At 46.4% G+C, this 14,326-nt stretch overlaps 1 protein-coding gene across 1 annotated transcript in view; it reads right to left on the reverse strand.

Annotated features, from left to right (window-relative positions):
* The window catches only part of LOC147113358 (Fc receptor-like protein 5), a 78,345-nt gene extending 72,612 nt beyond the window's left edge, over positions 1–5,733 (reverse strand). The window contains exons 1-2 of the mRNA XM_085996118.1: positions 5,711–5,733; positions 3,029–3,429 (exon numbers count right to left, since the gene is read on the reverse strand). Coding sequence (XP_085852244.1) covers positions 3,029–3,429; positions 5,711–5,733 — 424 coding nt within the window. The remainder of the gene's footprint in view (positions 1–3,028; positions 3,430–5,710) is intronic.
* Between the last annotated feature and the right edge of the window lie 8,593 nt (positions 5,734–14,326).

Below are 14,326 nucleotides of genomic sequence, written 5' to 3' on the forward strand. Positions count from 1 at the left end.
AATGTATTGGTTGGTAATAGGAGGCATTATCAGCGCAACAGGGAGTCTGCAAGCAGCTTAAACTCCCGGACTAGCCCATCAGGTGACCTGGTTGGCTGCATTTACTGCCATGCGAGTTTTTTCTGATGTATTTGAAACACAAACCCCATCAAAAATTGAAGCAACAGAACCGATCAGCAATGCAATGACGCCGTCGTGTCACCAAGTCCTCCTCGCATTCTAAACACGGTAAAGTGATACAAGTTCAAAATGACTTAGCCTCAAGTGAGACCAGAAGTGAGAAGCGTTTGTTTATTTTTTCCAGAACAAGCTGTCGAGCCGTGTGATGAGTGTGGCGTCACTCCGGTTCTTTAAAAGGGATCTCGGCGAGTTCCTGAGAGAGGAGCACATTCCCCAGTTACAGGGGTAAGATGCCAGCCAGTTGACATTGAAATGAGCCATGGGCAACCGTGGTCTCTCGGAGTTCACTGACTTGTCTTAGGGAGTCGGATAGGAATTTTCCAGGGTTCTTCCTAAACTGGCTGCTGATTTTTTCTCTCCCTGTTTGATTTTGCCTTTCCCAGGAGTCAGCATTGACTAGGGGTTGGGCGAATTAGCACTGTGGGCATGATCCATAGAAACAGAAGATAGGAGCAGGAGTAGGCCATTCGGCCCCTCGAGCCTGCTCCGCCATTTAATGAGATCATGGCTGATCATCCAAACTCAGTACCCTGTCCCTGCCTTCTCCCCATATCCCCTTGATCCCTTTAGCCTCAAGAAATATATCCAACTCCTTCTTGAATATATTTAATGAATTGGCCTCCACTGCCTTCTGTGGTAGAGAATTCCACAGGTTCACCGCTCTCTGGGTGAAGAAATTCCTTCTCATTTCTGTCCTAAATGGCTCATACCTTATCCTTAGATTGTGACCCCTGGTTCTGGACTCCCCCGCCATCGGGAACATCCTTCCTGCATCTAGTCTGTCTAGTCCTGTTAGAATGTTATAAGTTTCAATGAGATCCCCTCTCATTCTTCTAAACTCCAGTGAGTATGAGCCCAATCGACCCAATCTCTCCTCATACGTCATTCAGAGAAGGACGGCACAGAAAGAGGCCATTCGACTCATCGAGTCCGTGCCGGCTCTTTCGAAAAGCAATCCAGTTAGTCCCACTCCCTCCGCTCTTTCCCCATATCCCTGCAATTATTTCTCCTTCAAGTATTTATCCAATTCCCTTTTGAAGGCTACTATTGAATCTGTATCCACAGCCCTATCAGGCAGCGCATTCCAAATCCTAACCACTCGTTGCGTAAAAAAGTTTAATGGGCCTGATAGCCTTTTCTTCCATTTTTCCATATGTTCCCATAGATTTGTGGATGTATGGGATAAAGACCAAGAAGAGCAGTTGAGGTTGGGTGGTTAAATAATTGTAAAGGAGCTGGATGGCTATGGTTGGGAATGGAACCGATCGTTTTAGGGATAAGTATGGACTAGAATGGCCAAGGGCAAATAGTGGAAATGTGACAATGGATTAATATTTTTGAGTTTTTGCTTGATTGCCTTTGGGATCAGGGTGTATTTATATGAACGTTTCCCTCAGCGCTCCTTAACAATGTCTTTTTAACAATGAAAGAAGCCTTGTGTTGCAATGCAAGTCATGTGAGAAAAGTCTTTGCTGAATGAGACTTGTGAAGGTCCTAAGTGAAATGAGTTTATTTAGTCCCAACCCATTTCCTTGAGAAGGTGGTGCGCCATCTTCTTGAACAGCTGCAGTCCATGTGGTGAAGGTGCTCCCACAGTGCGGTTAGGTACAGAGTTCCAGGATTTTGACCCAGCGATGATGAAGGAACGGCGACGTATGTCCAAGTGTGTGACTTGGATGGGGAACTAGGAGGTGATGGTGTTCCCATGCACCTGCTGCCCTTATCCTTCTAGTTGGTGGAGGTCATGGGTTTGGGAGGTGGTGGATGGGCTGCCGGTCAAGCGGACTGCTTTGTCCCAGATGGTGCCGAGCTTCCAGAGCGTTGTTGCATAGAAACATAGAAACATAGAAGATAGGAGCAGGAGTAGGCCATTCGGCCCCTTGAGCCTGCTCCGCCATTCAATAGGATCATGGCTGATCATCCAAATTCAGTACCCTGTCCCTGCTTTCTCCCCATATCCCTTGATCCCTTTAGCCTTAAGAAATGTATCCAACTCCTTCTTGAATATATTTAATGAATTGGCCTCTACTGCCTTCTTTGGTAGAGAATTCCACAGGTTCACCACTCTCTGGGTGAAGAAATTCTCCTCATCTCTGTCCTAAATGGCTTACCTCTCTCTAGAATTTGGTACACATTGCTGGGGTTGGGCGAATTAGCACTGTGGACATGATTCATGGAAGGACAGCACAGAAGGAGGCCATTGGAAATTGGTAATCTCAATTCAGAGAGGCCACAAAGATGGCTGATGTGGGTAATGGAAGTGTCACGTTGTTACAATAAGGAATTGTCTCCAGAATTTGAGACACTCTCAGGGGGTAAAATTCCTCCTGTCGATAGTTTTAATGAGTGCAAAATGGGATTTCCTTATTTGGTCCCACAATGAATGAATGTTTTGGTAAAATTATTGATTGGAGGAGTTTCACCCTCACTGGTTTTTTTTCACCCAGTGCTTTATCTGACCTGAGCTTACCGACCAGCTGTGTATTTCCAGCTTTTGCTGTTTTCCTAATATTGCACGGTTATTTACCTTCTTTATGCAGACACTGGTTACCTAAATGGTAGCATTCTGAGCTCCCAAAAATTCAACAAAAATACATAAATGACAACAACAACAAAATTACAATGAACAGATTAAAAAGCTGAAAGCATTGAAAATGTGAAATAAAATGCTTGAAATTCACTGCAGGTCCATCCGCATTTCAAACAAAGAAAAGACAGAGTAATGTGGTGGGTTTGGACCCCTCGTGAATTCTGATGAAGGTCGGCACGCGGTACATGGACCTGCCTTTTCTCTTTACCGAAGTCGTTTTTCTGGGGTTTTTTTTTGTAATGTTGTGCAGTTACTTACCTTCCTCGATGTCTAGAAAAATATCTTTCTGGAGACTCCTCTTCTTCGCCATCCCTTTATAATTCCATATGACCTCGCATCGATAATAAGCGCTATCGTCATTTACCAAATCACTGATCAGTAAGGACATGTTGGCCTGGAATGATGGATTCATCCTGACACGACTCGCGTACTGTTTTGCTGTTATGTTAAGTTGAGAACCATTAGTATAAACCAGCGTCTCCCTCGGCAGGTACTTATGCCAGCTAATGTTGATTATCTGGAATACATTTTCATTGAAGCCACTCAGTTCACACGGGAGCAGGGCAGATCTTCCTTTCACACCGTTTGTCTCCGTGACGCTATCTAACTTCAAGCGACAGCCACCTGCATACAAAACGGATAAAAATAGAACGGAATACCTTCAGTCAACCGAAATCTTTTGACCCTTTGCAGTACCGAGCAATGTTTACCGCTTTCAAGATCGGCACCTCTGCCATGTAACGTTGGCAAAGTGACTTGCCAGAGATTAACGGGACAATTTTCGGAGTCTGATTTTTATTGGCTGGAGGGCCAATGGCAGGGATCCCGTGCAGCTGCAACAGTGCTCGGGAAGCTCGACACCATCTGGGATAAAGCAGCCTATTTGACCGGCAGCCCATCCACCATCTTCCCAAACCCACGACCTCCACCAACTAAAAGGACAAGGGCAGTAGGCGCATGGCAACATCATCACCTCCAAGTTCCTCATCCAAGTCACACACTTGGATAAATATCAGCCGTTCCTTCATCGTCGCTGGGTCATAATCCTGGAACTCCCTCCCTAACAGCACTGTGGGAGTACCTTCACCACACGGACTGCAGTGGATCAAGAAGGCAGCTCACCACCACCTTCTCAAGGACAACTAGGGATCGCCAATAAATGCTGGCCTTGCCAGTGATGAACATATCCTGAGAACAATTTTTTTTAAATGTGTGCAACCAGTGGGTGAGGTTCTAAAGTGTAGTCACTGTTGTAATGTAGGAAACGCAGCAGCCAATTTGCACACAGCAAGCTCCCACAAACAGCAATGTGATAATGACCAGATAATCTGTTTATAGTAATGTTGATTGAGGGATAAATATTGGCCAGGACATCGGGGATAACTCCCCTGCTCTTCTTTGAAATACCACCTTGGGATCTTTAACGCCCACCTGAGAGAACGGACGGGGCCTTGGTTTAACGTCTCATCCGAAGGACGGCACCTCCGACAGTGCAGCACTCCTTCAGTACTGCACTGGGAGTGTCAGCCTAGCTTTTTGTGCTCAAGTCTCTGGAGTGGGGACTGTGAACCCACAACTTTCTGACTCAGAGGCGAGAGAGAGTGCTACCCACTGAGCCACAGCTGACACCTTAGCTGCAGGAAGGCATCATGACGAGTCTTCACAGGACCTGGACCTGTTACATGAATAAATCCAATGCCTTGTTGGTATGAAGACGGGACAAGAAAGTTTTATTCCCAAGGAGACCTGATGGTACTATCTCTTTATGTGTTGTACTGAGGCCTACAAGATCCAGGGTCAAGGACCAGCCACAGCTGACTGGGTGCTGCCAATTCACCCAACGAGTACCTGATAGAAGGATTGGTTTCAATTAATGCTTTGCCATGGTTTATAATAGAAAATATGATAACAAATAATCCATTTATTGTTTTTTATAACCCCATCCCATTTTTTTTTTTTAATTGTATTTCTCTCTCAGCATTTCCACAGACGTTCCCCTAAGTATCCACACTTTCGCCTGGGCTTTTTTCTTCCCTCCCACATGGCAGCTGTCCTTCATTCGGCCAGGGCCATTCACACTTCATCTAGAGCCATCCTTTGTTCCTTGAATATCTCTTAACGTCTCTCAATGTCTCTTAATCTCTCCTGCTTTCTATCCTATCTCTGATATTTTGTTCTTTCATCCCCTCCCCCTCTTCCCAGCCCCCACTTGCTTTAAAATCTATCCCTCTTCCTGCCTTTTTTCCAGTTCTGACGAAGGGTCTTTGACCGGAAACGTTAACTCCGTTTCTCTCTTCATGGATGCTGCCCTGGCTTGCTGAGTTTTTCCAGCGTTTTCTGTTGTTATTCCCCGAAGTAAATATTGCCCCTACAATCTGATAGTCTATTCTGGAAAATTGCATGACATGAGGGTTAATAATTACCCCAATTTAAGTAATCATCTTAGTTCTGACGAAAGGTCATCGACCTGAAACGTTAACTCTGTTTCTCTCTCCACAGATGCTGCCTGACCTGCTGAGTGTTTCCAGCATTTTAGATTTCCAGCATCCGCAGTATTTTTGCTTTTGTTTAAATAATCTTATTGGATTAAATTTAATATTGTGCTGTACCACCGCACTCACTTTGGATTGATGGAATATTAAAGTCAGACCAGAGCTTTTACAGGTAAAACTGTTAAATATCTATCTACGTGTAAAAAGTGAACCTTGAACAAAATCGGTAATATTAAAACCGCATAAGTGTTCAATGTAAATGAGAAATGTCTGTAATGGGTTAATTACTCTGATCAGTAACTTCTCCAGTAGTTCTGAGAATGTCTTTTAAAATAACGCAATGTGTAGATGACCCAATTCTGCTTGACATCATCTCCTCGTGCTGTTGTGGTCTCGGTGTTGAACAGAGTCTGAAGCGTGATGCACGCAGCACAAACTTTCACATTACCCAATTCCTGCTTCTGACCCCATCTTAGAATTTAGTATAAACTAAAGAACTGGAACAGAGGCCCAGTTCTTACTCTGTAAATTTCCTACGATGTTGGAATTTACACTCAATGAAATGACACTCCAAAGGTGCAATAGAAACATAGAAACATAGAAGATAGGAGCAGGAGTAGGCCATTCGGCCCCTCGAGCCTGCTCCGCCATTTAATGCAATCATGGCTGATCATCCAAATTCAGTACCCTGTCCCTGCTTTCTCCCCATATCCCTTGATCCCTTTAACCTTAAGAAATATATCCAACTCCTTCTTGAATATATTTAATGAATTGGCCTCTACTGCCTTCTGTGGTAGAGAATTCCACAGGTTCACCACTCTCTGGGTGAAGAAATTCCTCCTCATTTCTGTCCTAAATGGCTTACCCCTTATCCTTAGGCTGTGACCCCTGGTTCTGGACTCCCCGACCATCGGGAACATCCTTCCTGCATCTCGTCTGTCCAGTCCTGTCAGAATTTTATAAGTTTCAATGAGATCCCCTCTCATTCTTCTAAACTCCAGCGAGTATAAGCCCAATCGACCCAATCTCTCCTCATACGTCATTCCTGCCATCCCAGGTATCAGTCTGGTGAATCTTCGCTGAACTCCCTCCATGGCAAGAACATCCTTCCTCAGATAAGGCGACCAAAACTGTACACAATACTCAAGGTGTGGTCTCACCAAGGCCCTGTACAACTGCAGCAAGACATCCTTGTTCCTGTACTCAAACCCTCTCGCTACGAAGGCCAACATACCATTTGCCTTCTTAACCGCCTGCTGCACCTGCATGCTTACCTTCAGCGACTGGTGCACAAGGACACCCAGGTCTCATTGCACTTCCCCTTCTCCCAATCTATTGCCATTCAGATAATAATCTGCCTTCCTGTTTTTGACACCAAAGTGGATAACCTCGCATTGATCCACGTTATATTACATCTGCCATGCTTCTGCCCAATCACCCAACCTGTCCAAATCATCTTGGAGTTTCTCGGCATCCTCCTCACAGCACACAGGCTCACCCAGCTTTGTGTTGTCTGCAAACTTGGAGATATTACATCTAGTTCCCTTGTCTAGATCATTAATATATATTGTGAATAGCTGGGGTCCAAGGACAACGGCAGGCCACTTGGCTTAGAACAATGATGACTACCCTCCAGATAGATAATTGACTTATGTTAAAAAAAACAATCTAGAAATAAAACTGCACTCTGCAATTGTGGAATTCATAGGTTCATAGAACTCAATAGCACAGAAAAAAGGTCATCAGCCAATCGTGTCAACTCTCTACAAGATCTACTGCTTAATCCCATTCCCTGCCCTTTTCACAAACCCTTTCCAAATTTATTTTTCAAATACATTCTCTTTAAAAGTTATAATAGATTCTGCTTCCACCACTGTTTCTGGTAGGGCTTTCAATGTCCTAATAACACTGCATAAAAAATTCGCCTAACCTGTCCTGTGTTCTTTTGGTGATTGTCTTAAAGGGAGAAATTTGGTGTCGCCCCGTTTGGGGCACAATTATCGGCTGGGCGCAAAGTTTAGCGCCTGGCGCTAATTATCGCCTCCGACTGCAAACTTGGCTTCTATCGCCCTTGGAGGTGATTGGAGCGCTAAATCAGGTGCTACACACCTCTCTTAAGGTGCTAATGCTGAGGAGCGAGGCGCTACCTCAGAGCGCTGGTGAAGCTCATGTGATGTCAGTCAGCAATGGAACACAGACACACTGGCGCCGGCCAGTTCTTAAAGGGGAGGGTCAATCTTGCTCTCCATCCACATCCTGCTCATTGCAGCCTTGAATCTCGGCCTGGAGAGACCTGTACATCAAATCTGCTGGAAAGAACAATGGAGAGGCCCAGGGAAAGAGCTCAGAGTACAGCCCCCATAATCTCTTCTAAATCGATGCAAGGAAGGTCAAATCAAAATGAACCTGCAAAGTACTGCTCAGTACCCAAAACTCCTTCACACAGCGTTGAATCTCTCCAGAAGTCTCTCTCTCTCTCTCAGAATGCGTGGAACAAAAATGTCGCTGACAAAAAAAGGCAGGAAGCGGTCGCCTTTAAATAGTGCTCCCCCAGTCCCTTGCTGACTGCAAAACGCTTCCCTCAACCTGTCGTTGCTAGCGGCAGGCGGTAAGGCAGGGGGCGCCACTCAATATCTGGTCCAGGGCGCTACCGGGGCGTTGCACACTCGACTGACGTCACAATCTGCGGGCGCAGGAGATCGTGGCGGTAGTGTTTAGCGCCGCCGCAAAATATCTGGTCAATTTCGCGAGCAGCGCAAACATTGCTGCGCCCCAGCGCTAGTTGCTTTGCACCCCATTAGCGGCCTTAGGGTGCTAACGGGAGGCGCAAGGCAACCAAACTTTTCCCCCCAGTGCTCTACTTACTGACTCACCGGCCAGTGCAAATACTTTCTCCCTATTTTCTTAATGGAAATCCTTCATAATGTTAAACACCTCCATCAGCTCTCAATGTCAGCCATGGCTCTGTTGATAGCCCCCTTGCCTTCTGAGTCTAGCAGGTTGTGGGTTCAAGTCCCACATAAGAACATAAGAAGTAGGAGCAGGAGTAGGCCATACAGCCCCTCGGGCCTGCTCTGCCATTCAATAGGATCATGGCTGATCCGAACCTAGACTCACGTCCACTTCCCTGCCCGCTCCCCGTAACCCCTAATTCCCTTATCAGCTAGGAAATTGTCTATCTCCATTTTAAATTTATTTAATGTCGCAGCTTCCACTTCAGGGACTTGAGCACAAAAATTGAGGCTGACACTACCATGCAGTACTTGATGGCGTGCTGCACTGTTTGAGGTGCCGTCTTTCGGATGAAACACTAAACCGTTCTCTGCTCTGTCAGGCAGACGTAAAAGAACCCACGGCACTATTTCAAAGAAGAGCAGGGCAGTTATTCCCGGTGTCCTGGACAATATTTATCCCTCAATCAACATCACTAAAACAGATTATCTGGTCATTTTACATTGCTGTTTGTGGGAGCTTGCTGTGCGTACACTGGCTGCCTTTTTCCTACAATACAACACTTCAAAATAGTACTTCACTGGCTGTAAAGTGCTTTGGGACGTCTGGCGGTCGTGAAAGGCGCTATAGAAATGCAAGTCTTTCTCCTCTTAACCTTCTCTGCTCTAATAAAAAGTGTCTCAGTTTCTCTAGACTATCCTCATAACTAAAGCAAATCTGACAAACCTCCACAATAGTAAATCATATTTCTTGCTGTTCAGCTCAAACTTGGGTCACTGATTTCCAGACAAAGGGTGTTATAAATCTCATCATCATGAAGAAACTACTCATGAAATAACACTGGACGGCCAGCTGGTGGCGCCGTCCAAGAAGTATAAATACTCGGGCGTGGGCCCAGCTTTCCAGGGACATTTTGTAAGACAAGGAACTAGTGAAGTACAACTAGACCTCCATGTTCTGAAACAAGTTGATTAAAGACTTGTTTTATACTCGAACCAAGTGCGTAGTGAGTTTTATTACGTCAAAGGGCATTATTAACTACAAGTTAGAAGATATTTTCTTATATCGTTTAATGACTTATTGAAATAACGAATTTTGAAACTTAGGAACAAGCATTCCTTTGATCCCTCCATTATTCAGCTTTCAATTAAAAAGGCACAAACAAATACACATATCGGCAACACTCTCACTTCACGGTAAAAATGGACAATGCTCGACCATAATTGCGCGCATGAGGAGTCCTCGCTATCGCCATGGCCATCTGGACAAGGGGCCAGCGGATGCAACGCGACAAAGGGAAGGAAAGATCAAAGGGCAAAATGTCTTCACCCACTCTTGCATACATCCTAGTAGCTGGCTGAAAATCATCAGTTAGAGGCCCTTTTGTTTCAATGCCCGCCCTACCGATCTGAAAACAGTGTCATGTCGTGAAGGGACCTATGAAGGGGGACAAGGAGGACGTGTAAAAAACGGCTGGGGGAAATTTCTTTGCTTTATTATAGTGCACTTTACAGATTGTTCCTCTGAAAAACAACGGGCAGGATTTTCAGTGTGACGTGGAGTCGGGATTGGAGGCGTGGGGTGGGGGTGGGGAGTTACAATCCCGAAATTGGGGGTCCCGACCCCTTCCCGCATCCAAACCTGCCTCCATGCCAGTTTCAAAGGAGGCGGGTACCCGCCCCGAACTGGGACTCACCTACCCGAGGCGGGAAGGGATTAGTGCCAATTAACTGGCTGTTAACAGGTAGTTAACAGGCAGTTTTTAGCCTAATCCTTACTTTTAAGGTTGAAGTGTGGGATTCCCGATGGCTCCAAACCACACCAAGTTAGAGGAGGCGGGCTGTCAGATTGAAGGACTTGGAGGGGTCGAGATGTCGGTGTTCAGGTGAGTGATGCATGCATGAGTGCAAAGGTAAGTGTGTTTGGTGTGTCTAAAGTGATTAAAGAAGTGTAAACTACCTTTTCTTACCTTTTCAGCCTTCCTTCCTTTAGGTTCCGGGAGTCCCTCATCTCACCGGCACAGAAAGCAGAATGGCTGCGAACTGTCAAAAGTGACAGCCTTCAGCTTACTGTGCAGAAGAGATTTCTAACTGAGTCTGTGGAGAAGGACTCAGGTTAGAAGTAAGACTGTCAGGGGGAGAAATTGGGTGAGTAGCGCCACTTGTTAGCGCCTAAAGAGGCAGGCAGTGGCTGTAGCACCACTGGCTGCACCTCCCGCGATATTGAGTTGGGGCAATAATGGTGGCGTTAGCCTTTTGCGCTGCGCCGCCACCGATGACATCATCGGTGTGCGCAGTGCCCCATTCGTGCCCCGTTCGCGATATTTGGTAGCGAACGCCGCAGTTGCGCCGTTCGCTACCCGCGCCCGGTTCACGGGGCCTTACTGTGCCGGCAGCGGCGCAAGTTAGGGTGGAGGTGCGGGAGGCGGCCGCCTGGCAGCACCTCCGTCCCCGGCCTCCTAACCCCCCATGCCCCCGCGGCATTGCCGGCTGTTTCCCGAGAGCCTGGCACTTCTCCTTGGTGCTGGGCTCGTTTGCCGGCACTCGCGAGCGGGGATCGCGCTGTTGCAGGCACCTCCCCCTTAACAGTGGGAGGAAGGCCTGCAGTACCGCAGCATGCCATGCTGCAGCGTGTGGCGCTGCGGCATGTTGCGCTGCGATATTCAGTTTCAGCGCCCTAAGAGGGACGCGGGGCGCCTCGAACCTCGCCCCGTGTCCCTCGAGGGGCAATGAAACTGAATATCTGACGATCGCTGAAGCCTCAAACGCTGCGCTAAATCCTGCGCTCAGGCGACTTTTGCGCCACTTTGGCGCCCCAACCCAATTTCTAGGCCCCAGTGTTTAACAGCTTCAAACAGATGTGAAACACTGATATTTCATCTGTCAAAAGCTCTTGACAGATGGAATTTCAGTCTGTGATGTCACCTGTTGCCGGGTGGCCCTTAATTGGCCTGCTGAGCCCGCTGGGTGGGCTCAACAAGGTCAATCAAGTTAAAATCGCGTGGATTGGCCACATCCCGACTCCTGAGTTAAATTCCTGCCCAACAGGTTCAAAATGACTGAAATGAAATTGCTGAAGTACGACCACTTAATATACTCATATCAAATTTCTCGCTACGTTATTTTAACAGAGTCATTAACCCAGTTAAAATAGCAGGGAAACACATCCCTTAAAAAAAGCGGAGAGAGAAATTTGATATGAGTGCATTAAGCATTTGTAATATATCATTGCCGACAATGATTTCTACCCTACCAGGCTTAAAGAGGAAGGAATCAGAGGAATGCATGTCCACAGGTCCCTGAAGGTAGCAGGACAGGTAGATAAGGTGGTTAAGAAGGCATACGGGATACTTGCCTTTATTAGCCGAGGCACAGAATACAAGGGCAGGGAGGTTATGCTTGGACTGTACAAAACACTAGTTAGGCCACAGCTAGAGTACTGTGTACAGTTCTGGTCACCTCATTATAGCAAAGATGTGATTGCTCTAGAGAGGGTACAGAGAAGATTTACGATGATGTTGCCATATGAGGAAAGATTGGATAGGCTGGGGTTGTTTTCTTTGGAACAGAGGAGGCTGAGGGGAGATGTAATTGAGGTGTATAAAATTATGAGGGGCCTAGATAGAATGGCTAGGAAGGACCTATTTCCCTTAGCAGTGAGGTCAATAACCAGTGGGCATAGATTTAAAGTAACTGGTAGAAGGATTAGAGGGGATTTGAGGAGAAATGTTTTCACCCAGAGGGCGGTGGGGGTCTGGAACTCACTGCCTGAAAGGGTGGTAGAGGCAGAAACTCTCATCGCATTTAAAAAGTACTTGGATATGCACTTGAAGTGCCGTAACCTACAGGGCTACGGACCAAGAGCTGGAAAGTGGGATTAGGCTGGATAGCTCTTTTTCGGCCGGCACAGACAGAATGGGCCAAATGGCCTCCTTCAGAACATAAGAAATAAGAGCAGGAGTCGGCCATTTGGCCCCTCGAGCCTGCTCCGCCATTCGATAAGATCATGGCTGATCTGGTCTTGGCCTCAACTCCACTTCCCTGCCTGCTCCCCATAACCCTGGACTCCCTTATCGTTCAAAAATCTATCTATCTCCACCTTAAATATATTCAATGACCCAGCCTCCACAGCTCTCTGGGGAAGAGAATTCCAAACATTCACGACCCTCTGAGAGAAGAAATTCCTCTTCATCTTCATTTTAAATGGGCGACCCCTTATTCTGAAACGATGCCCCCCTAGTTCTAGATTCCCCCACGAGGGGAAACATCTGTCCTCTTCACAACTTGCTTTCCCACCTATCTTTGTATCATCAGCAAATTTGGCTGCATTACACTCGGTCCCTTCATCCAAGTCATTAATATAGATTGTAAACAGCTGAGGCCCCAACACTGATCCCTGTGGCACCCCACTAGTTACAGTTTGCCAACTCATTTATCCCGACTCTCTGTTTTCTGTCCGTTAACCAATCCTCTATCCATGCTAATATATTACCCCCAACCCCATGAGCTCTTGTCTTGTGCAGTAACCTTTTATGTGGCACCTTATCGAATGCCTTCTGGCAATCCAAATACACATCTACTGGTTCCCCTTTATCCACCCTGCTCGTTACATCCTCAAAGAACTCTAGTAAATTTGTCAAACATGATTTCCCTTTCATAAAACCATGCTGACTCTGCTTGACTGTATTATGATTTTTTAAATGTCCTGCTACTACTTCCTTAATAATGGACTCCAGCATTTTCCCAATGAGAGATGTTAGGCTAACTGGTCTATAGTTTCCTGCTTTCTGTCTCCCTCCTTTCTTGAATAGAGGTGTTACATTTGTGGTTTTCCAATCCGCTGGGACCTCTCCAGAATCCAGGGAATTTTGGTAGATTACAACCAATGCATCCACTATCTCTGCAGCCACTTCTTTTAAGACCCTAGGATGCAGGCCATCAGGTCCAGGGGACTTGTCCACCTTTAGTCCCATAAGTTTGCCCAGTAATTTTTCTCTCGTGATGGTGATTGTTTTAAGTTCCCCCCTCCCTATAGCCCCTTGATTATCTATTATTACTGGGATGCTTTTAGTGTCTTCTACTGTGAAGACCGATACAAAATATTTGTTCAAAGTCTCTGCCATTTCCCTGTTTCCCATTATTACTTCCCCAGTCTCATCCTCTAAGGGACCAACGTTTACTTTAGTTACTCTCTTCCTTTTTATATACCTGTAGAGGCTCTTACTGTCTGTTTTTATATTTCTTGCTAGTTTACTTTCATACTCTATCTTCTCTCTCTTTATTTTTTTTTAATCGTCCTTTGCTGGTTTCTAAAAATTTTCCAATCCTTCTGTGCCGTAAATTTTTATGATTCTATGAATCTATGAAAGTCTAGGCAAATACCTTTAGTTCAAAGTATTTCCACAAAGTCCATGTAAAAAGTATCTATAATACATAAAAAATGTACATACAAAGCCTAGTTTCTCATTGTCACATTTCTGTCACACTTTTGTCCCAATTTTAAACTTTATAAATTCCTATATTCACATTTATAATGGACACTAAGAGGGAAAAATTTGGTGGCGCCCCCTTTGGAGCGCTAACTTTGCTGGGGAAAAGTTAGCGCCCCTGCGCCGTAAATTCAGTGGTAGCGCCCCAAGCAAGAGGAGTGCTGGGCTGAGTGATCGTGGCCGGCACCCCGAATAAAAGAGGGGAGGGGGGCAGGTGCTGGCAGGTGGCCAGAAACAAAAATGGCCACCCGACACCTGCCCCTTTAAATACAGCTGTCGCGGCTGCAAAAACGCCACCCTGACCCTGTTGGACATATTGTCTGGCGATACATCAGGGGGCGCAGCCAAAGTTTTGCAGCCGGCGTGCGAGCGGGGCGCTGCGCACGGCGATGACATCATCACCGGAGGCGCAGCGCCGCAGGGCGGTACCGGCTACCGCCGCCGCTAACCTCCCGCTGAATTTCGCGGGACGTGTTAGCGGCGTTGCGCCCGGGCGCTGGTGGATTTGTGCCCCATTAGCATCCCCTGGGGCTGCTAACGGGAGGCGCAAAGCAACCCAATTTTTCCCCCTAAACATGTAAACTTGTCACACTGTAATTACAGCCTCCTGCTAGTGGTGGCGCT

This window comes from Somniosus microcephalus, chromosome 8, assembly GCF_052327205.1.
Source record: "Somniosus microcephalus isolate GS21.2 chromosome 8, FLI_Smic_1.0, whole genome shotgun sequence".
Taxonomy (NCBI): Eukaryota; Metazoa; Chordata; class Chondrichthyes; order Squaliformes; family Somniosidae; genus Somniosus; species Somniosus microcephalus.